General features: G+C 36.1%; 1 protein-coding gene across 2 annotated transcripts; it reads right to left on the bottom strand.

The window, feature by feature from the left end:
* Window positions 1-2,504: 2,504 nt before the first annotated feature.
* On the bottom strand, window positions 2,505-24,397 carry CRBN (cereblon). Of its 2 annotated transcripts, none has more exons than XM_003785486.2 (11): window positions 24,301-24,397; window positions 19,634-19,746; window positions 18,842-19,044; window positions 17,664-17,813; window positions 13,239-13,398; window positions 7,168-7,230; window positions 6,247-6,331; window positions 5,540-5,655; window positions 4,773-4,837; window positions 3,882-4,013; window positions 2,505-2,730 (listed from the first exon to the last, which is right to left on the bottom strand). In XM_003785486.2, the coding sequence occupies exons 1-11, from the start codon at window positions 24,365-24,367 to the stop codon at window positions 2,550-2,552; spliced, it is 1,335 nt and encodes a 444-aa protein (XP_003785534.1). In that variant the 5' UTR covers window positions 24,368-24,397; the 3' UTR covers window positions 2,505-2,549. The 2 variants fall into 2 exon arrangements, with proteins under 2 accessions (XP_003785534.1, XP_023366452.1); XM_023510684.1 differs by having other exon boundaries at window positions 19,634-19,743.
* Between the last annotated feature and the right edge of the window lie 435 nt (window positions 24,398-24,832).

Raw genomic sequence — 24,832 nt, 5'->3', positions numbered from 1 at the left:
TCAAAAAATATGCAGGGGGCCCATGGGCTGCAGGTTGGACACCCCTAGACATTTTCTATTTTTGTACAGGGCAGTACTTAACTAAGATTGATTTTAAAAAGGTAGTTGTCTTCAAAAACAAATGTCTATTATTTGCAAGTGAAATAACTGTTTAATATGACTATCTGTAAATGTCACTTATCTGAATTCCAAAATAAACTTGTGCCTGAAAAGAAATAGTTGAAAAAATTGCATAAAGTCTCTTGTAATATATAAATACTAAATGTGTCAAGGTTGCTGGCATTCGTACAAACAAGATTTGTTTTAGCAAGCTATGTTTTAATATGTTCTTATTTTTCTCTGTCGTAATTTCTTTACGCATGCAAAGCCTGGGAAAGTTAGTTATGGGATTAATTTGAGGGTTAGTCTTTTGATAAGTATATATTAGGTAAGTGTATATATGTAATAACAATGCCCCTGTCTCTTCAAAGATTTGAGCCCTAAATGCTTTCATTAGGTAAACAGATGTTCAGTATAAAGTATTGTTCGTTTTAGCTGTTATATTTTAATATTTTATAATTGATTATTTTCCTTCTGTGTAGCCAGTCAGAATCTTTGTACTCTGGGCACATAGTGATTTTGGACCTTGATAAAATTTTGCAAAGCATAATATTTCTATTAAAATCCAACTAAGAGGAAGTGTGACAATCACTATATAACAGGGACTATATTGCAAAAATGGGAGCTTCAAACAGCTGTATACAGGTCAGTAATTAAATGCATTATAATTCATTGGAATAGTTAAGTACTGCTGAAATATACATTCTGACTCAACATCACAGAATTCCTACTCTTTTTTTTTTTTTTTTCCTTTTGCAGTTTTTGGCCAGGGCTGGGTTTGAACCTGCCACCTCTGGTATATGGGGCTGGTGCTCTACTCCTTTGACCCACAGGCGCCACCTTCCTACTCTTTTTAATTTTTTTTTGGCTGTGGCTGGGTTTGAACCCGCCACCTCCAGCATATGGGGCCAGCACCCTCCCCTTTTGAGCCACAGGCGCCGCCCCCTTCCTACTCTTTTTATATAGGAAATTAGTTATTTCAGTGGTCTGGTTTTATCATGTTTTACATAGTATCATATGCATGTTTTTATATACCAGAAAATTTTAAGTGTTAGAATGTTTGGAGATGGGTTACCCTTCATGGAGCAAAGATAAAAGCAATGTTCCCTCAGTGCAACCAGTTTAGATTTCATTTTATAGGGAAGAACCATGTTATTGAGACAAACTCCCTAGAATCCATTAAAATAAATTCTAGTGCAGTGCACTTATGAACAACCAGTGAACTCACATAAATCCAAGGTTATTAGTACATGTAGTAGTAGTATTGTGGAGCTTAGAAAACAAAATGACAATCCTGGGCATATCCTAAACAATAGCATTCTTGAGTTGTTTTTCATCTTTTTACATAATGTTTACTTGATTTCAGTTATGGTTAGTCAAAACATGAAAAAATTAAACAGTCTGTTTATAGTTGCGTTTTAACTCTTCCTGCTAAATTATGTAAAATGGCAAAGGAGTATCAACAAAACCAAAGTTAATCGCACAAATGTGACATGATCCACTAAAACCCTTGAATATATAAAGTATAGAGGTAGGTAGCAAAGCAGTCTATCTAGAATATTTCTTAAAAATTATTTCTTACAACTAGATTATTTGCTTATGAGTAGATATTTTTACATTATTTAAATAAAGAATATATTTGTGGTTTTGTTCTTTAGTTTACTTATAGATTTTTTCAATTTACATTGAGCAAAATAGCCCACAAAATACAGTATCACCTCTTGTCCTAGATGAAGGGGGCATATTTTGACATCTTGGCCCCACAATAGATTAGGTTCAAATAAAGAAAAAAATCAGGGTTATTGTTCAAATAAATACTGAGCAAATATACAAAATACCAATTTTCACTAACACATAAAGGAAATGAAAACTTCACAGTTGTGTTCAAACTGCATGTTTTAACTCTTTTAATATTTTCAAGATTTACAAATCATTTATCTCAGAGAAGCTAAAGAAAATTGAAAGGAACTAAGAAAAGCCCTTCAAAATAATATACATTGCCTGACCTCTTTCAAAAAGGAGCACATACTTGTCCTTGGCACCCTAGCTTTAGCAATTTGGAACGCTGACGCAAAGATGCTGTGATATATGGGGTATTCATAAAGTTAATGTGCAGTTGCACTGTATGGACACCCTGTATATCAGGATTAAATGATTAGTTTCACATTGGAGGAATTTAAAATAGTCTCATTACTTTCAAAGATGTCATCATGTTCTATTGATGACATGTTACCAGATACATCAGATTTCACAAGATAATGGTACCAAATACTAAAGTAGATATTCCTGACATCAAACTTGTATCCCAGACAGCTTTTTATCCCCTTCAAAGTATACTTTGACTAAGAAAGTTCAACCACCCATGTAATGTTGTATTTACTTAGGTATGCATAAGAGGCTATGACTTTAGAATACCAACTTGTTAGATAACTTATCCCTACCGTATCTGTTTATAAGCAAAGTATTACTTTGTCTGGACTTATTTCATCTTCAGTGTCTGGGATCGTGGGCAACAGAGCAGATCGTGTTAAACCCCAAAATTTTTGAGGTGACATGTCTTTTTTGGTGGCTGTAAATTTCCATCCAATGTGGCTTGCACAGATCCTACACTGGGCAATAGTCCAGGCATACCTGCAAAATTAAGGAAAGATGTTAGCTAAGAAAATATTTCTGTACCCTCAAGCCTCTCATCATAAAAGGTAGATCTTACAAACTCATAAAAACATTTTCTAATTTGGATGTTGTTGGTAAGATAATATTTATATATAAATTTTTACATGTAATTGGTTTTTATAGATAGGAATATATATGATCTGACTGCTCATTTAAATTTAAATTTCTCCTCCACTGTATAGAAAGAGTAATCTTATTAGTATGGATTTCTTTATACAAATCGCTAGTTGCCAAGACCACATTCTCACTTGCACTGGCTTTTCCTGTTTTGTACTGTAGTCAAGTTGAAAAACAGCAACCATCTGTGGAAATATGCACTTTTGCCTACTTTGCTCTGAGTTCAACTGGGTGGGACAGTGGGATATAAAGGTGCATCTCATATAAGATTTAAAAACCACTATTCAAAAACATGAATGATTTTGTCATATACTTTAGCCATGTAATTGCAACCATTTCCTTATTAGTGAAATAATTCTAATTTTAGTCCTTAAAGGGGTGACAAATAAGAATAATCCAAGTAATGTAGTCCTAGGTCCTAAAACCAGACTGGCAAGAATAATCACTAATCCCTATTCACCGTCCCTCCTTTAAAATAAAAGGTTGACCCAGAATTTGAATCAAACAATAGGGCTGCTGAAGATAACACATCTGAGGGAATCTAAAAGTTCCCAGGAGATGCACTGCTGGGCATAGGATTATACTTTTGGTAATCATTGGGCTAAAACAAATAAAAAACTATAAGAAAAGCTTGACTCTGGTTTCTGTGTCATCTTAATCTGTGACTGCCTGGGAAACATTCTCTGACTTGACTTTATTACAGAATACAATCAAATATAAATAGTTTCACTGGGCCATAAGACAGTTGATTTTCAGAATCAGGTGACAGAAAAATGAAATAATTTCAGATTAACTAGTAATTTCAGGACAACTGCAATACCTTTTATCTCCCTAGTGTAACAGATATTTCTAGTTAGTTTGGAGTGAAGAGTATTTAAATATAATTATTAATTTCATCATCTAGTTTTGGTTATAATTCCAGCAGCTCTGCTTAGGACTTTGTTTTTATGCCCAATTAAGGTATAAAAATAATAAAACCACTATCATATTACCCAGGAAACCAGCTGTGCTCTGTAGAAGGCCGGCCTATCAGGTTCAAGTTGCAAGCCTTATACACGGTCAGCGTCTCATGCACATATCCGTGAGGATTCACATATGCTGCCATCGGCCCACATAAGGACAAACTACAACAAAGAATCAGCATGGAGAATAAGTCAGAATGAAAAGAAAGTCTATTTTAGTTCACTAAGAAATGAGGTATGAGCTACAGGTTTTAGTTTTAGTTTTGGATAATACCAGAATCTTATATGCAAACAGGGGGCTGACAAGACAGTTTTGTTCTGTATAACTGTTTTCTGTGATGATCCAAAGGAACTAGTACTAGTTTTTAAAACCTTTCTCAAGATCCATATGGTAAAATACACAGAGCTCATATCCATCTAAAAGAGTCTCTGAGAATGTTAGTACAATAAAAAGATCTTGTATGCTCATCCTAATGCAGTTAGCAGTTTCATTACCTTCTTGATTCATAAGCATGAGTGTGTGTCCAGAAGCAGATCCTACTTTGGCCCTATGTGGCGAAATCAATGACTGCATTATAAGCCTGAGGCATCCATATTAAGTCCTTACTGACCTACTTTCATCTGGTGTATCAAGCTTTATAAATTTCTAAGATGCTCTAATATGGATTTTCAACAAGGATTGCTCAGCTTTATTTTATCATGCACATTACCAGTGACTAATCCATTATTGCTCTGAGTACCCACTTTGAAAGATGGTATTAACCAAAACTGAGATGATTCCCTATATTTCATTTGCTGAGTATTTGTAATTTTTAGGTATTAGAGGGAAACACATGGAAAATAGAAATATAAGCTTGATCACAACTGTGATAAAGCAGTTGGAAATGTATTCAAAGGTATACTAAAAATATAAGATCTTACCTGAATATTTCATTTTTGGTTGTTATTTCTGTTTCTTGACATTGTTTACAGCAAAGGGAAGTACACTACAAAATGTATAAGAAAGTTAGTGAGAAAAATAGACATTTGTTCTATGTTATGTAATTGTATGGCTCATCAAAACACTTGTAATTACCACATTTTCCTTCTAGCCATTCAAAAACTTAGTTTTAAAGATGGAACAAGAAACAGACTGAATCTGAGATCTGCCATATACTAATAAAACTAAATGACATTTTAGGATAAAGAAACAGTGAATATAAAAACAGTGATACTTGGGTCACTACAAAAGTTCTGAAGCTTTGTTATGGTCCACTTCACTTCTAAGGAACATGGTCAGTTAGTGCCCTTTCTGATTCATCCATACCTTGCCCGCTTACAGGTGTTGCTGGGAGGGCTTTGTTTGTTTCCAGCCATGTGGATTTTATGTTTCTTAATTTTTGTGTATCTCAAAACTTTTGTAATGACTCATGTATATAACCACAGATGTTCCATGTAGAAATCAAATATTTTCACAAAGTTTGATAAATATTGGAAATAAGCAGAACAATTTTGAGTTTATGTCTGCAGGAACACAAGGGAAATGTTTAAATTATACTTTGAGATATTTTAAATGTAAAGCATCGCAGGTAAACAACTTTTCCTAATTGAATAACTATATTAGGGGACTCTACGGACAGCTTTCTTGGTCCCAATAGTGCATCCTAGGGCGCCTAAACACGGGCATCACAAACAGTCACTTTACTCACTTTATTCATAATGTCTAATTCACAGCGAAGTCGTTGGATAGCACTACCAATTTTAAGGAGCTGAATTCTTAATACATCATCAATAGGAAGACAAGCAGCTACTCTGTAAGAAAAATCTTGAAGACATGGTGGGTTTTTCAAGTTTTAAACTCATGAGTCACATAAGCATCAGATAACTTACAAATCAGATAATATCCTTTAGAAATAAACCCTTTTCTATAGGGTTCCCAAAATATTTTACACAATTATAAACATACTAAAATACTCCAGCTATCAAGTATATCCCTCTTAAGAAGTCTTGAATATAATTTTTCCCCATACATCAGTTTTTTTGTAAATGTTCTTTTTTATGTGAAACATGAAGTTGGATCTTTTAGAAGTCACTTACTTGCCAAGAGACTAGAAACTATCTTATAAACAGATTGTCTATAAATAGGGAAAAGTTCTAGAACTAGCTTTTTTCCTATTAAAAAGCACCTTAAAGAGCAGGAAAAGAAGAGTCTTTCCGTAAGGAAGTATTTTTAGATGAGAGCCATTTATTGCAATTTGAACATTTTATGGAAAGTTTGCCTAAAATAGGAGTGCTCAGAGACTATAAGAATTTTGGTACTATTAAAAACACTCATTTTTTTCAAGTGCTCAAAGAAATGTATATGCTTTCCCAAACTGATAAAATATTAATCAGTAAAAAAGTATAAAAACTATACCTATTGGATTTGAAGGAAGAGAATCATCTTTTAGATTTTCATCCCATTCACGTAGCTGTTTCTTGATTCTATCCATTAAGGTTTCCTTTTTAAAATAAAAGTAGCCATAATAAACTGCACAGACTTATTGAAGTTTGCTGTCAGCTTTTCAACTCTTTTTAATTATTGGTAACAATTTAAGTTATTACTATGGTAGGATCTCAGTTCCACTAAAGTTCCTATTTAAAATGTCTCCATTTTCTTATGCAGATGCAATCAAGCCCCAGATCCTTTCCCTAGGACTAAGATGGCTTTCATGGCCTCTCTTCCCCAGGGGTACATCTAACTGCCTTGCAGAAGCTGTTCTGTGTTCCTGCTTGGAGCTAACTGGCCTCTCTTCTGCCTTCTATGAAGCCTTTTCTGACCCTGACTATAGAGATTACAGCACCTATAGCTGCTGAAGAACAACAGATTAACTATAGGTTCCTTTAGGGTTGTGCTAAGTGCTCAAAACTTGTCAGTTTTCCCAGGGCTCCAGATTTGTGTGCAAAGTGATCCACTAAGGGAAATGGCTTGGCTGAGGTTTGCACAATGCTCACTACGTGCTAAGTGCAACAGCTACTCTTATTCCCTCTTTATAAATCTGTAGAGATCTAATACTTGTTTAGAAGGAAACCAAAGCATTGTTATACTAGGTTTCTTTAATATTCTAAATGTATCATCTCACCCAGTAGAGAACTGGAGAAATTAAAACTTCTATAAATAAGAGCAAATCTATCCCATAATCTCTTAACTCTCGCCTATTTTACTTTAAATGTAACAGATGGCACTGGTTCTGGAAATAAAACAGGGATGAGTATGAAAGCCTATGCTTTGTTTTAATGACCCTGAATTACAACATGGCTTACCACAGACATAATCAATTTATGGTAAGTTACTTACAGCGTCATATAAGGAATATAGCCAGCGAGGCCAGGAAGTCAGATTTGCACAATGAAACTTTCTCTGAAAATAAACAACAATAACAGAAAAGGTCACTTAAAAATCCCACAGAATAAATTTCCTAATGATGGAAAGAAAGAGCAACATTTGAAAATCATTTGGCTTAGGAAAACATTTTCCAATTTTAAAAAGTTAAAAAAAATTGATAATCCAACAGATGACAACTTATTTTAGAAACTGCTTTTATAGCCTTCAAATATACACTTATAACTGGAATATGATTCCTACTTAAAAGTTCAAATACTAAGATTTCATTGAGACAATTCAGTAAAAATAAGATGAACCTCAAGAGTAAATAGTACACTTCTATTGTGACTGTGTTCTGTTTTCTCTAGTTAATGACCTCTCCAATATCCGGTAAAAACCTCAAAAAACAATCAAACTGTGTGAAAACTTTTGAGTCTGAACTAAATCACTATAAGGGCAAACACAGGCAGTGATAACAATTCAAAGAATAAAATGATCATATACTTGAGACTTCACAATCAAGTTCCCCATTTCATAAAATTAAAGGAAGGAAGAAACACATTACCGATCTCCAATTGGCTGCAATTTGGGATACAAATGGAAGGGTGCCTAAATCTATATAAAAATGTTAATTACACCCTACTTCCTGTAGCATTTCAGTATTTGACAGGAAGATTTAGTATTGTTGTCAATCCTCAAAATATATATTCAATGCAATAACAATGAGATTGGAATTTATAAGTATGAAATTCATTTTGAAGAACAGCTGTACAAAAATAACAAAGTAATTTTTAAATGAGAAGAAAATGATCTAGAGTACACAAAAACATGGAAGGATATATACCACCAGTGCTGTTGACAACAAGAGACCAGAAACAACCTAAACTTAAATCAACAAGGGGAAGGAATACTCTGTAGGTGATCAAAGAACAAGGCATATTAAACCTACAGAATATAAAGAACAATCATATTTTACCCAAAACCAACATATGTACACATACTTGTAATTTCATTGTCAACAAACTTTTTTTTTTTTTTTTTGAGACAGAGCCTCAAGCTGTCGCCCTGCGTAGAGTGCTGTGACATCACAGCTCATAGCAACCTCCAGCTCTTGGGCTCAAGTGATTCTCCTGCCTCCGCCTCCCAAGCAGCTGGGACTAAAGGCACCTGCTACAACGCCCAGCTATTCTTTGGTTGCAGCTGTCATTGTTATTTGGTGGCCCAGGCTGGATTAGAACCCACCAGCTCAGGTGTATGTGGCTGGTGCCTTAGCTGCTTGAGCCACAGGTGCCGAGCCTGTAAACAAACTATTGACACATGACTGGACACACAAAATGAGGAGGGAAAAGGAATAAGGTAGATCAAAAAGGATTTTAACATCAGAACAAGAAAAGCAAGGTAACATTTAACTAAATAAAAGGAAGATCTTACTCTTGCAACTGCAAGATCCAATGACTAGATATGAAATAGGGGAAAGGTGGTTACGTGGCACACGTGCAAAGGACTTGGGGGCTTACTCAGTAGTTATGAACTGTGCTATATAATTACATAATTGTACAGTGTCCTACACGCCCTCTACTCTTCATCCCTATCTTATTCTAGCTATATTACAAGTCTAGAATCTAAGAGGTAAAAATGCTACTCCAGTCTGTGATGGTCAGAAACAGGAACTATAATGTCAAAGAGAATGTCTTAAACTAACAGGGATGTTTATTTTGGAGCCTTCCCTCAAGAGGACATCATACTTGTTTTCAAATATTTTAGAAATTGCTACATGGAAGAAGACATGCTTGTTCTGAAATGCCCATGGGGTACAAATTAACGAATTTTTATTAAATCATAAACATACAGATCATGTATACATTAATGCATTTACGGGGTACAATGTACTGATTTCATATAGAATTAGGAACACTTAAATCATACTGGTTAATATATACCTCATCTCGTGTACTTAATTAATGTGTTAAGACGTTTATACTCTATACTTAATAGATCCAACATGTACCCTTGTATTATGCATCATAGGTGTGATCCCACCATTCAGCCTCCCTTAATCTGACCTCCCCCTACCTCTTCCCTCCCCCTGCCATCCTGGGCCATAGTTGTGATCTAGTCTTCATATGAAAGTGTGAGTGACTGTAAATAGGTTTCATAATAGTACTGAGTACATGGGATATTTTTTATTCCATTCTTGAGATACTTTACTAAGTAAGGTATGTTCCAGCTCCATCCACGTAAACATAAAAGAGGTAAAGGCTTCATCTTTTTTAACAAAGTTTTTAATGAGAACTTTTGGCTCAATATAATTCTTCTTATATTTGAGGCTATTCAGAGATGGTCCAGGGTGACCTCCTCATACATGCGCAGGTAGTGATTTAAGCCTGAGGTGTCAGACCAGGAAGATCCTTAAGGCACACGCTAGTAAGTTTTTTTTTTGTTTTTTTTTTTTTTTAAAGAGACGGGGTCTTCTTGCTCTGTCCCCTACCTTGGGTTCACTGCAGCCTTGTACTGGGCTCAAGAGATCTTCCTGCCTCAGCCTTCTCAGTACCTGGGACCAAAGATATGTACCACCATGCCCAGCTAATTTTTAAAAAGTTTCTTGTAGAGATGAGGTCTTACTATGTTAAGCTGGTTTCAAACTCCTAGCCTCAAGTGATTCTCCTGCCTTGACCTCTCAAGGTGCCAGGATTGTAGGTGGTAGCCACCATTCCCAGCTTGTCCTTTACTTTTATTTTTTCAGAGACAGGGTCTTGTTCTTGCTCAGATTGGTCTCGGAACTCCTGAGCTCAAGAACTCCACCTGCCAATCCTAAAGTGCTAGGATTATAGGCTTGAGCCACTGCACCTGGCCTGTCCTTTACTTTTAAGACCAAATATCTCATGCTAAGGATTACTGCCACAGTCCAATTACAGAATTTACAGGGGGAAAAAAAGGTTTACTAACAGTACATCAGGTTAACTCTGAATATTCAATAATAGTAATGGAACTACTAGTATTGGGCCAAAAGCTTCCTATCTTGTGAGAATATTTGTAAGCCTTTGCTCTGCCACCATCCCCAGGCTTTGTAAACCTCCATTTTAAAAATGAAAAGTACGGCACAGAAGGATGATGTAACTTGCTAATGGTCACAAAGTCAGCAAATAGGGAGGACCTAGGATTTGTATATGGAGAATCTGATCATTATTCCAACGTGTTAGGCATTGTTTTATACATTTAGGATATGCCAGCAAACAAAACAGACTAAAATCATTCTCCTGTGGAGCATGTATTTTAGTGCAGAGAAGCTTACTTTCTAAAATTACATATTCTTAGAATTACAAAATGCCAAAGACTAAACAGAAAGTTTCAGTTTGGCTGAGATCAATACCCAATAGCATGATCACTTTTGTAGTACAAGAAATGTACCCAGGTGTAGTACAAAAGTGTAATCTTATTTGGCACCCATGCCAAATAATTTATTCATATATAAATAAGTTCCAATTATAAACAGAATATGGCATGCTAGTAAATTAAGAGCAATGTACTGGGTCAGGGCCATTGCCACTTTGCTCTGCCGCCATCCCCAGGAACAAGCTAGTCTCAGGTATCTCGGTTCCCTTCCTTTTAGAGTAAGACTATCTCTAAAATTGTTCATGCGGATTATTCTTATAGATTCTAAAAATTCTTACAAATTAAAATGCTTAATATAGCCTTACTATCTGTGATGTGCTTTTTACAGTCAATTATACAACTGAAGAGAAGTATACCAGAGATTAGTTTTCACAGACCAACTGCCAAAATTTAAGCCTCTTCAACATCCTCAAATTTAAGAGTCCTATTTAGCTTTCTGGCATAATAGGAGAGGCTCCTGTCTCAAGTCTGGATAAAACTGATAAGTTCTAGCTCCGGTCTTAGGGGCATTCCTTGAATATAACAACACCATGATTAATATCATAAAAGAATTATGCCTCAAGAAAAATTTAATACTAGCTAAAAGTTTAGGCACTTAAAAGTGACCAATGACTTATTTCTCCAGTGAAGTAGTATTCACTCTGGGAATAGGATTTACAACTGAAAGTAGGCATAAAGGCCTTTAAAACGACCCTGTTATCTGGAGGTAATCCATCACATTCTTCCACTTTTGAGCCCAGTAACTATGGCTTCAGCTTTGCCTCCCAACAATGTAGAATGTTCAAAAATGTGAAACTCCATTTAAATGAGCTCCATTTAATTTGAAGTTCAATGAAAATTGGAAGAGTAATGTGAAAAGCTAAATATAAATAATACATCATTGCCACTGATTCCTACCCAGTGACTAAAAGTGGTCATTTACTGTGTTAAATCAGCAGTGTAAATGATAAACATAATTTAAATAATTCAAAAGTTATCAGCTTTTGTATCCTTTCATTTACCAAATTCATACTTGGGAATAAGAACTGAGATGTTAGGGTGTGCTCTTTCCTGCTCCTGAGATGAGCAAGCTACCTGGAGATACACGAATACATCCGTGAGATGCATGTTTGGGAAACCACCTGTCTGTCTGACTATAAATAGCCTAAGCCTAAGATTTCAAGACTTTTCTTCTTTAGTAGAATAATAACAAAATGTTACTGCTCTACCCACTGCTATTATTTCCCGGAACAAGGTGAAACAGATTCTCAAGTTCATATGGAAAAGTTAATCAACAGTAATCATGAAAAACTTGACAAAAGCTTATTTTATTTACATCAACCAGTGGTTCTCAACCTTCCTAATGCCGCGATGTATTTTCATTGTTAAAAAGGGGTCGCAACCCACATGTTGAGAACCGCTGACATAAACTATGAAGTGCCAAGCAGTTATTTCAATCTGATGATGGTATATAAGCAGACTGACAGAACAACAGAGAAGAGAAGTAAAATAAAAAAACATGAATTTGGTCTATGGTAGCACCGAATCAATGGGAGGAAACATGGATTCTTCAGAAAACAGTCATGGGACAATGGGGAAAATGGAAAAAAGTAAAGAGGAATTCATAGCATGGGACCATGTAACTGGTTAACTGGGACACAGAATAATGAGACCTAGAAGTCCACAGATACCCAGGCACGAGCCTGCCATCTATCCTGCACAAACTCTCTCTGAAAAGTGGAGGAATTCTACTGCAAGAACATTAAAAGTGGTGGTATGGTTAACAGTGTAGGAGCCCTTCATAAATAAGCTATACCAGTTTATACAAATTAGTATATTAATTAGGATCCTATGCTGATTTACATCAAAGTTTAAAACTCTCACTACTCTACTTGATAAATCATAAGGGATGATTAATACAGGATTTTAAGGTTACAATGGAAATTGTTTTTCTATATTTTTAAAACATACACCTCAAAAAGTCATTTTTCCTAAATTTAAAAACTAGTAATCTTTTTATTTAGGCAGAAATCATAAATATTAACTACTTTATTCCTAAAATTATGCATCTCACAAATAAGTAGAAACAGGCTTCATCAACTTTTTTATTCCCTAAGATGAAGACTGATTTTGCCAAAAGGATATACATAAAAATTTATGTCCAAATAAATACCTTTAAAAAGCACCCAGTCTCAAGTTCAATTTTTGTGATGTCAATAGAGATTTACAAAATAATAGCCAAGAAGCTTTTCTCTGAAGTATGGAAGAAAGAAAACATTCTGCTTTTCTAATGTAACTCTGTGTTAACACAAAAGAATCCTCTGCCTTTAAGGTAATCTGTTTTTGATTCAAAAGCTAAACATCTGATCTGATCATAGCTTAATCACAGATTTCCAGTGGAATTAAAAATCATAAGCTATTAGTATGTAACTGAAAAGTGTAATAGCAAGAACACTTTAATAACTGTGTGACATTTTACTGCTTTTGCAAACTGCTTTTACAGAAATAGCTGCCTGTGTAATTTTTGAAGCTATGATCAAATGCAGCTAGAATACTGCCACAAAAGGTGTCTGGGGAATGAATCAAGAGAGTTGTTTGTGTTTCTTTCTTAAAACAGGAAAAAAGCAACCTATCTTCATTTTTTGAAGATGCATAAAAAATTAGTTTCTCACCTTCTGGTATTTCTGCCACCATTTACATGAATACTGGTCTTCCCATGAGACAGGTTTTGAAGGAAATATCTGGCACTTGTTGAGGGATTCTAACTGAACTGCAGACATAGTTGAAGGTAACACACATTCAGGAAGAATTTGTACTTTAGCTTGCTGGATTCTAAAAGAAAGAGAACCAAGCATGGTGTTCATTTTTAAGATAAACTAACTCAAACTATGCATTTCAAAACAATGACGATAATTTTAAATACTAAGATTTTCACAGTTTTCACTTTTAAACCTATTAAAATGCTGGTATTGAGAAATTTTCAGAAAGTGGTTTTATTTCATAAACCACACAAGTTAAAAACAAAGATAACCTAAGGTATGAATTTTAAATCTTATTGTGGAATGGTAAGATCTTTATGTTTCAGATAAATATAGATTCTATAAATGAAACAGTTTTAAAAAAATCGATATAAAGCCAATTACTAGTTGACGCTTGCTAATTAATTTCTTTGACATTCTTAGATACCCCAATCCTCCCAGCACCCCCCCCCCCACGCTATCAAACTGTTACATCTACCCCTTCTCATAAATCACGCAACCTGAGGAGCACATAAAGGAAGAGAAAATCAAGAACCCATTGGCAGGAGGGAGCTGAAATAAAACTAGAGAATTATATGTAGCCTTTACTTCTACATGCACTCCTTTCTCATTCTCAGCTTTACTTTAATATTCAAAGGATCAAAATATACATATTACCTATTGTACTTAAAAATTATTTAAACTCTTATGATAAAGTCATTTTTAAAATGCTACTTGAGAATATAATTGCAAACATCATGAACTAATGCAAACAGGAAAATGGAACCTATGAGCTGTTTTCCTGTGAGGCATTATCTCCTAAAGTGTAGATTCTGGAATGGTGAAGATAGAGCAAAACACTGTCAAACTGATAAAGTAAAATATATCAAACAGTCTCTGTTTCATATTAGTTAGGTTTAAGACTTCTAAAGTGGTCTTTCATAATGACTACTGTTTTGAACATAAAGTGCAATCAATGAAATTCTCATATTTCTACTTATTTATTAAATAATTTTATGTACTCTTTACCTACTAACTTTATTTCCTTCCTGCAAACTCATTCAAATATTTGGAAAATTTTTGCTTTATGGCTTGGGATCTTAGAGCTCACTAAAAAAACACAAAATCTTAATTTTCTGTGATACATAAATAATTTGATAATTATATTCTTAAGGTTAAAGTTTATACCATCCTATAGAAATTTTTAGAAATCTGATTTTTCTTCAAGGTTATCAGTGACTGAATTAAAAACTATGCTTTACTCATCTATTTGTATAAGATTTTATTTTATTATGATAAAAACAATAATGTGTATAGATCATATTATTAATTAGGCTGCAGTACAAGCCATCTGACTTGCCCTGAAGGATTAAAGAACACTGTCTTTTACTCCTGTTATACATACACCCAAGTTCTGTGCATACACATGGGGAACCATGGTTCTTCTCTCAGCAGCTTAGTTTTAATTTTAACATAAGTGAGTTTTGTTTCTTCCCAACCTGTTTATGGCTTTTGTTTTGTGATTATAGTAACATAATTTATGTAAATTACAAAAACCAGTGAAATATGAGTATAAAAATAAAATAGCTTCAAGGAACATTAAGTTGAGACAGAAAAAAACTGCTTTCAAATTAGGGATAGGCAACTCTAATAATAGGAAAAAAACCCTGCAAAAATTGGGAAAGATTGTGCACTCAAATTGCCTTGTGACAAAATTTAGAATCCCTCTTTAAAGGAAAATTGCAAGTATAAACTGTAGACTGGTGACACACAAGGAAAGCTCCAGAAAGTCCACAGCTAACTCTAATCTGCAGACCCACTTCAAAGAAGACCATATTTCTCCCTCTAATGAAAAACGAAATGAATACATTTATACCTTTTACATTAAAGTAGCATGTTTAAGAACATGTACTCAAGTTCATATGGAAAAGTTAATCAACAGTAATCATGAAAAACTTGACAAAAGCTTATTTTATTTACATCATGAGAACATGTACTTAAGTAACATGTTTACGTTAAAGTAGCATGTATACACAAGTATACATGTGTAACTTTTTGTGATTTCCAACTTTAACTTTTTTGATTAATAATTGTTGGTTCCAATTATGAAAGGTAAGAGGTCTTCTCTTACAATTCCAATAGGATGTTAATCCTCTTCTCTTTGCATGCTAACAAAATATTCAGGAATTTCTGAAGAGTTCTACATTGATTCAACAATATCCTTCTATCTTTTTATTAATTAAAAAAACACTTCTATATATTCAGAAGATGCCAAAGAAATAAAGACTTAGGAAAGGTTAGAAGATAGTAGCATATTTTTTATATATGAAGTGTCATTTAGGTAAAAGATGAATGAATATTTATGGTATACTTTACTACAAAAAAGGAAACTGGCTTGCATTTCAAGGGTGCTATGGAGAAATTTTGGTATAAATTTGGGAGCCAGGAATCCAAAACCCAACCAGGTCTGTCATTTAGTAGGTGTATAAGTTTAGACAAATTACTTAACCTCTCTAGTACATGGATTCCTTATTTCAAAAAAGAGGAGACTGCACTAGATTCTCTTCATGATTTCTTTAACTTCACTAAAGTGTTTAAAGAACCAGAGGAGCAGTGGAGAAAGAGTGTTACACAGGGGTCTTTTAAATTAAGACAGCCACACCTTTATGAGGGGACTTAATGGTGAGTCTATGGAATACTAAAGAGAATATGCCCTTTGCAAGTCTTGCCCAGCCTTCTCAGTTTGATGTTAATCTTGACTAGTGTCAAACATAATTCCTTGATTTGTTTTCAGAGTTAATGATCTACTGCCACCTTGTGGAAAAGAAGTTTTCCACACTCCAAAGTTAACCAATGAGGGAGAAGACAATCTAAGAAATACAGTTTTTCCCAAGTTAATTTTCCTTTATTGTTTCTGGAAAACAGTATTCACAAATAATCAAAATTGTATAAGGATAATAAATACTTTAAAAATAGAACTGGTAGAAAAATCCACAGGAACAAAACAGTTTGCTAACTATCATGATCAGGAGATCACTCTTTCACTCATCTATGAAACATCTACTGCCTTATGTGTAGACTATAAATAAGTCTCACTCGTTGTTCTCAAGCAACTCATCTATGAAGGGAGACAGACTTACAACCCTATAAAGAGTGTGCAATGTGGTAAGGGCTGTGAGAATTTGCACAATGAATGTTCTAGGAAGTATAAGCAGAGAATTAAACCCTATAAGAGCCCTGGCAACCCCACCCCATATTCCTCTATGCTTTCTCTAATCCCATAAAGGCTGCCTGACCCATCTGTATTTTGTAATTCAATAATTAGGAATGCTCACTATGTAAAGAAAACAGACAAAAAAAAAATTACTTCACTTATGCAGATCACTTTTGTTTTTAAGCTTAAAAAAACACAAAAACCTAAAACTCTGAATTTTGATGTTTTCATAAGGTATTACCTGTGTAACACAGAGGTCTAATGATATTTCAACTCTGACTACAGATCAGAGACCATTTCACTAGGACTGCATGGAACTCAAGATTCTATATTTATAAGACTTCATAGTTGGTATACTAGAGTTGAGAACCATTCACTTTAGAGATAAAATCCAATGATCAAGATAAATGCTGTTTGCTTTTTTCTTTAATAAAGTGAATTGGATCAAAAAAATAACTGTAGCATTCCTTGAACATGTGAAAAACCCTGAGACCTATGTCAAAATGAGTAACTGCTAAAACAGTATACTTGGGGAATTTCTAACCTTTATATAGTGTAGAGACAAGTATTTACTGATCACTTGTTATATAAACAGCATTTCTGGAGGGCACTAAGTATAAATGGCTTATAAAGCTCACACGGAGCCGGTGGTAGGTGTGACCAGTGTGACTTTCAAACACCATAAAATTACTGCCAACACAACAGCTGTCCCCATGAGCACAAAGAGAGCTCACAGGCCTCTCTGGTCTTCCCACTCTTTTACACTCTGAAGAGAGGTCTTCCATCCCAAAGAAGGATGTCTCAAATGATACTTCCCTTTGGGTTTACATTACTGTTCTCAAACCTGGAGGGACATTAGAATCACCTGAAAATCATTTTTAAAAGATGCTGCATCCTCATCCCAGGCTAAATCACTCTCTGGGGATGGGAGATGAGGTTGGAACTCAAGCTTCCATAGTTTTAAAAACTTCCAGGTGATTCTATGCACAGCAAGGTTGGAAACCACTGGGCTATACCTTCGAAGGGAGAGAGAACAACTAGTTAAAAGTTATAAAATACGAAGGGTCGACAGAATAGAGAAAATATAAGAAAACCATCTCATTGTAAGATGTTCACAAAGCTTTAAGATACATGTTATTTCTTACCCATCTGACTGTGTTCTTAGCTCAAGGACTTTGAACCTTTGTCTTCCAACTGCTTTCACTTTTACTATCTCAATTCCAAACTCCTGTTCTTCTCGATAGGCATATATCTCTGCTGTTGTTCCAAACTGTGCTTCCCTTTCCTGTATATTACTTCCAAGACAAATTTTAAAAGGAAAGAGTTTTGAACACATGACTTTTAAATGTACAAAGCTGGCAAAAGCAAACAATTTACAGTAGTCAACCCCTACTGCAAAGCTAGTATGATTTTATTTACTTAAAAATCACATGGGGGATATACAAGGAGGCTTTAGGTAGTAAAATTAGAGCACTTTAAGGAAAGAATAGATCTCTACTCACTGAAAATGACCTAGGACTGGTAAAGTTTTAAACTCCCTCTTTCACTGTTAGACCATCATTTCTGCTGCTTATTAGCAGCACTATGCCAGGGTGGGAACTTCCTGGATTTATTTCCTACCTCTCTGCAAATTTCCTCCATTTGCCACGTACTTAAAAGTTCAGCTTCAATTTACCACTGGTTTGTAATAGTACAAGTTATAAATTTTGAGAGGGGGAAAGACCAAATCACACTTTTGGACAAGTAATCTTTTACATTAAAATATAAAAGCCCCAGTTTTCTTTTAATAAAGACAGCTCTTGAAACCAAGATTCTAGAAATGCTTTTCATTAAATATTAATGGTTAAATATCTTTCAAATACCAGAAAGTTAATTGTATGTGAAGGTAAATGTATGATTTAGTATGGTAATGAAAATAACAAAGACAATTCAACTTGCACCTTGAAGCTTTTACTGAGCACAATTCTTACTATGTCACCCTCAGCAGAATGCTGTGGCTCACAGCAACCTCAAACTCTTGGGCTTAAGCCATTCTCTTGCCTCGGCCTCTCAAGTAGCTGGGACTACAGGCGCCCACCACAGCGCCCAGCTATTTTTTTGTTCCGTTATCACTGTTAGGCAGGCGAGTTTGAACCTGCCAGCCTCAGTGTATGTGGCCGGCGTCCTAATCACTGAGCTATGGGTGCCGAGCTCATAATTCTTTATCTCCCATTCTTACTCAACCTCTCAAATACATGCAAAATAATAATCTGCTTTGGCTTCAACACTGACAGCACAATACATGCGGGGAAATGTGTTAAGCAATTTGCTCTTAATATTTTACCTGTATGCAAGCACAGCAAAGGTTCTATCTTTCTGAATTAAATTCCGAACCATACTGACTTCTTGAGGACTGAAGAGCTGAAGAGGTAATGTCTGTCCAGGAATGAGGATCATCATCACCTGTGGTAGAACCGGAATCACCTGACAGCTGTCATCATCATGCAAAGTCCTGCCATGGAATTCTTCCATGTCGGAGCCCAGATACTATTTAAGAATATAGATAGGTCCAGTGTCAGGATAGATATGTAGTAAAAATACAAGCTCAACAGACTAAAGAACAAGTCAGATTAAAAGAAATATAAACAGAGGGTACAAATATCTATTAAAATAATAAACTTGGTATATGAACATACCACATGAATAACTATTTTTAATCTAATTGTACTCTTAAAAAAGAATTTCCAATCTTTTATGAAGAATCTGTCACAAACATACACAGATCTTTTAGTTTGAAATATTTTGACTAAGATAAAAAAATCTGTATATTCAGATATCACAAATGGCAAGTATAAAATGTTAGTATGTTAAATAACACCCCAGTAACTAACTTACTGTACAGACAGTAAGTACTTAATAGCTCAATTACTAGCAGCAATTCCTCAATTACACTAGGACACAGTATTAAGCTACTATAGTCCTATGTTTACCTAATGGTAAATAGCCCCACGTCCTCATCCACAGTTTCTAGAGTGAAGTAATAGCTGGGAATGCTAAACTAGGTCACTTGTTTTTAGGAACTTACACTAATACTTTCCATGTATATCATACTATATTATATTACTAAATTACATACCGTATGTGATGTTGGCAGACTGGTGTCAAAATTTATGACATTCGGTTTTTTGGCTTCTTTGCTATCCTGGTCTTCAATTTCCATTTCCATTTCATCTTCTTCTTCATGCTCTGCTATGGAAACAGAATATCAAAAGGAAAAAACCAAGATGCATGAAAATGTCAAAATTATGCTCCCTCTCAAATGTATAATTCCACCTTGAGAAAAGGTGTTCTAAATACCACATGAACTTGGTAATCTCTACTGTACTGTGGAGAGGCAGCCAGAGGGCTAGCATCTGTGCTGGGCTCTATTACTATTTTTTTTAATTAACTTTTTAAAGATTTACAGAAAAGATACAAGACAGTACAGTGTTCCCATATATCACACATCCATACTCCCCTGTAGTTAACATCTTATATTAGTATTTTTACATTTGTCAGCATTATTACATTACTACTTATATTAACTAAATGCCATGTTTTATTTGGATTGCCTTAGTTTTCACCTAATTTCCATTTTCTGTTCTAGGATCTCATCCCGTATACCACATTACATTTAGCTGGCATATCTCCTTAGCCTCCTCTGAGGTAGGGGGATTTCAGACTTTCCTTGTTTCTGTAAGTCTTGACAATTTTTTTTTTTTTTTGAGACAGAGTCCCGTCACCCTAGTTGAGTGATGTGGTGTCATAGCTCACAGCAACCTCAAAATCTTGGGCTCAAGCAGTCCTATTGCCTCAGCCTCCCGAGTACCTGGGACTACATACAGCTGCTCACCACAATACCCAGGTAGTTTCTTCTTCTAATTTTAGTAGAGACAGGGTCTTGCTATTGCTCAGGCTGTTCTCCAACTCCTGAGCTGAAGCAATCCACCCACCTCAGCCTCCCAAAGTGCTAGGATTACAGGCATGAGCCACCATGCTCGGTGGTCTTGACAGTTTTGAGGAATACTAGTCATGTTATTTTGTAGATGCTACAATTTAGAGTATCCTTCAATTGGGTTTGGTTTGATGTAATCCTCAAGATTAGACTGAGGTTATTATATATTTTGGGGAGGAAGATCACAAAAGTGCCATTTTTACAGCATATCAAGCATATAGTCTATGAACTTCTTACTACTGATGTTAACACTGATCACCTGGCTGGTAGTAGCCGTCATGTTTCTACCCTGTGAAAGCACTAGGTACAGCTCACACTTAAGGGGGAGGAGTTGTGCTTTACCACCTCAAAGGGGAAATCTCTATATAAATTATTCTGTATGAGAGATCATTCTCTTCTCCCTTGCCAGTAACTAATTTTAACCTTAGATAACTTAATCCACTTGATTAAATCTTGTTTTCCTCATCTGAAAAGTGGCAGGTTTGAACAAGACAATCTCTAAAGTTCTTTTAAATTCTTTTAAGTGACTGGGGAGGGAGGGGAGAGGCTGGATGGAGTAAGAGTAATTGGTGGGACCTCACCTATGGTGCATATTGCAAGGGTACATGTCAAATCTATTAAGAGTACAGTATAAATGTCTTAACACAATAAGTAAGTGAGGTGAAGGCTATGGTAACCAGTTTGAAGTAAGCATTCCAAATTGCATATAAAATCAGCACACTGTACCCCATAAATGCATTAATGTACACAGTTATGATTTAATAAAAATAATTAAGAGAAAAAATAAAAGAGTTCCTACAAATGGAAAGAAAGAAAGATTTGTTAAGTAAAATTGAAAAATGATATTATAACCTGGTAGAAAGAATTTTATAACATTTTTCCAGTGACAACTCTTCCCTGGATGTTAGTACATTATTTACAAATGAAATGTCTGTAAACATTCTCATACATATTTTGCTCTGTAATTTTAGGTTTAGTATAAAGATGACATGAAGTATAAAGCACATTTTAAAAGAAATGTCTCCAAAAGCTTTCTCCATGCACATTTTTTCAATTACGAAAACTAAGCTGCTCTATTTTAAAAACCTAATGTTACCAATGACAGAGATGAAAGTCAGAAAAAGCTACACAGTAAAAGTGCTATTCTAAAAAGTGGAAGCCTGTCCTTTCCATGCTAACTATGGGTAAATTTCCTATCCCAGACCAGTGATTTTCAACCAGGGGTGATTATGCCCTCGGGGATATTACTTGTCACAACTAAGGGAATCCTGCTGACATCCTCTGAGTTGAGGCCAGGGATGCTGCTACATAGCCTACAATACACAGGACAATCCCACACAAAGCATTTTCTAGCCTAAAATGTCAGAAGTGCCAAGGATGGGAAAACCTGGCCTAGATTAATAGTAAAGAATTAGTAATCTCCTTGGTGACCTCACAGTTTATGCACTTTTAAATACCTCAAGTAAACGTCTAAACAGATAAAATGTCTGCATAAAACAGTCATGTTATCCTTTTTGCATACCATTAATTAAATCAGACCACCTCTAGGTAAGTCCAAAACAGAAAATACAAATTTTTTTCAATACGGTAACTGCTATGGACTTCCTCTGTATTTCTTTAAATTCCTGGATAAGAGGTTTCATCAAAAAGAACATAATTATTTCAACTTACATCCAAATAGTCAATAGTCTATCGCTTCATATATACTATTCTTAAGAACATGTAAGTTTCATGAGGAAATAACAAAAGTCTAAAGTGATGGAAAGATGTTCTGAATGTAACTCTTTGTAGTTACAATTCTGACAGTGTGGCTTTCACTTGGCATGTGGTAAAATCCACTTTACTGCCCTAATACAGAAAGTTTAAAAGATTAACAACTAATTAGCACAAAGGATGGATTAATATTTTTAAAAGTTTACACTTTAACTCTTCTATTGTTAGTTTCTAAATGATTTCTGTAGTAGCTTTTCTCATAAATATGGCCAAAACTCATTTCCCCTGACTCAGCTATGTTTATCTATTAATGTTTCATTTGGCCGGATAGATTCTTCACATCTCAAATATAGAGCTATTTCCTGAGCACTTAAATTTGCTCTTCAAAACAACTCATAGAACATGGATTTATGGACAATCCAATGTTTCTGTACAAATAAAAAACTCATAAATAATTTGGAAACTACTACTGCTTTATCTACAATTCTGGGCCCTCTCACCTCTGATATTGTTTGGAGAAAACACACAATGATGATTTAGAGCTATCAGGGTGAAGTCTGATGACTCATCTCATGCAGTGGCACCATGTGAATACCAACAGAATATCAGTATCCTCCCTCTTCTATTCACCATTCTGCCTGAAACACTGGATTTGGCACATACAGGGTGGGGCTGATTTCTCTGAAAAGACAGCTGTTTTTCTGCTGAATACTGGCACATTTGCCTTTATATCAACTCAGGATGGCTTCAAGACCAATCACTGACTTTGACAGTGATTTGTTTTATAGAAAAGTTCCCTCCTATATGGCCGGCATACTCTCACTCTCCTCCTCTTTCAATCCATGCTACTCCCAGTGAACAAGTTAATCTTACAAGCACAGCTTTACCTAGGCAATTAACTACCTGAAACCTGACATCGTTTGACAACCACGGGGGGTTAAAAAAAAAAACAACCCAACCCCACTGGCAAGAGATTCAAGTTCTCTAACAACTTAGACCCAACCTACTAACTAGGTCTAGGCTTATTCTCCACAACCCTATCATAACTGTATGCTTTTGGATGCCTCCCGATCTAGCAAGCTTTCCCCCAATTCCCTCGATCTAGCAAGCTTTGACTTCTGAACAATTCCCCCTTCCCTCTGAAGAACCAAAAGAACATTCATTTATGGAGCCCTAAGTCAACTGCTTCTGATGAGTACCCGTGTATTTTCTCAGTAGTCTCACCTAGATTATGAACCTCAAGTACTAGACTGTGTATTATACTTCTTTCCATTCCCCAAACACCTAACATATTGCCTGGCATATATTGAAGGGAGTAAATCAGTCTCAGTTTGGATGATACCATATACCCTTCTTGGAAAGCATCTTTTGTCTACAGCACTCCATGAAAAGTTCACACAATTATCTCAAGCCTTTTTTCTATTCAGTATTCCAACACAAGGCCAAGGGCTAAAATTTCACAAAATCATACAGGAAAGAGAAAACTGAGTTTAACAGCACACTCTTAAGTATCCCCAATTAAGTATATTTGTACATGCCTGACAAAAACCGAGAAACACTGAGAAACAGTAAATAAAGAAATAGGTAAAGAGATACCCGCTGTGCTGACAGATAAACCCGGGTTGGAGTCCTGGCTCTGCAACTGTGTGACCTTGGGCAAGTCACTGAACTAATCTACCAATCCATTTCTGGCCTACCAAATCGGAATCCAAATAGTGATGTGTAAAGAATTAAACGTAGAAATGCACGCGAAGCGCGTACTAAACGTTAGCTGTCACTCTCTCTGAAGGGAACCAGTCCAGGGGGAGGAATGGCTGCTAACCTGACCCGGTCCCCCACTTTCAGCGCATTTTCTCGGAGCTAAGCTCAGGACACAAAGAGTATGAAGAGAACGGGGTCCCCCCTGCCTGAGCGAATGCCCCCCGCCTCCGACACCCGCGCAGGGTTGAGGAAGCTCTGCAGCTCCGTCCCCGCCTGGGGCTGACAAGACGCCGCTTCCCGGGGCGGCCCCGGGTCTGCCCGCCCGCGGCGCCCCCGCCGCCTCCCCGGCCCTGCCGCGCCCTTCCCGCCACCGCGGATCTGCCTCGGGCAGTTACCAGGCAGCAGCGGCAAGTGGTTGCCCATATTGTGCGCAGCGTCCTGCGGATCTCCCTCGCCGGCCATGTCTGTTTACCCGCAAAGGAGGCTGGGACAGGGCGGCGCCGGGGAGGGGTCCGCACCGCGGCGTCTCCGCGCACAGGGGCCACAGCGCCCCCTGGCGGCCCCAGGTGGCGGCGCCGGCCGAGGCCGGGAAGAGAAGCCCTGGGCCGACTGTGCGGTTCACCCACCCACACAAGACTGTCCGGGGCCACCGCCCCTTAGTGCTCACTGTACGTTACAAAACTGTCGCCCTGTTACAGCCCCTGCCATGGCTCATTTAATAATGGCATTTCACATACGGAGAAACTGAGCTTCGGAGTCTTTAGTCTCCACCTTGTTCTTAAAGGAGAGGCCAAATAGAAACATGTTTCCACAGCATTAGCTCCAATTCTTGAAATTTTATGTATATGAAATTATACATATATGAGAATATACGTGAAGAAGGGGAAAATACATTAGTTTTTCCTAGCGTGGTTGAATTAGAGATGA

Source organism: Otolemur garnettii, unplaced genomic scaffold (genome assembly GCF_000181295.1).
Source record: "Otolemur garnettii isolate 467f Iridium unplaced genomic scaffold, OtoGar3 scaffold00015, whole genome shotgun sequence".
Lineage (NCBI taxonomy): Eukaryota > Metazoa > Chordata > Mammalia > Primates > Galagidae > Otolemur > Otolemur garnettii.
Note: the sequence above shows the minus strand (reverse complement) of the source record. Positions and strands in the feature narration are given on the sequence as shown.

What these genes read in the sequence shown, in the direction of transcription:
- CRBN (XM_003785486.2), bottom strand. Translation starts at nt 24,367, where the DNA reads ATGGCCGGCGAGGGAGATCCGCAGGACGCTGCGCACAATATGGGCAAC. An exon ending in CCACTTGCCGCTGCTGCCTG is followed by an intron (nt 19,747 to 24,300) that starts GTAACTGCCCGA and finishes CTGTTTCCATAG; the next exon opens with CAGAGCATGAAGAAGAAGAT. An exon ending in TATATTCCTTATATGACGCT is followed by an intron (nt 6,332 to 7,167) that starts GTAAGTAACTTA and finishes TATTTTAAAAAG; the next exon opens with GAAACCTTAATGGATAGAAT.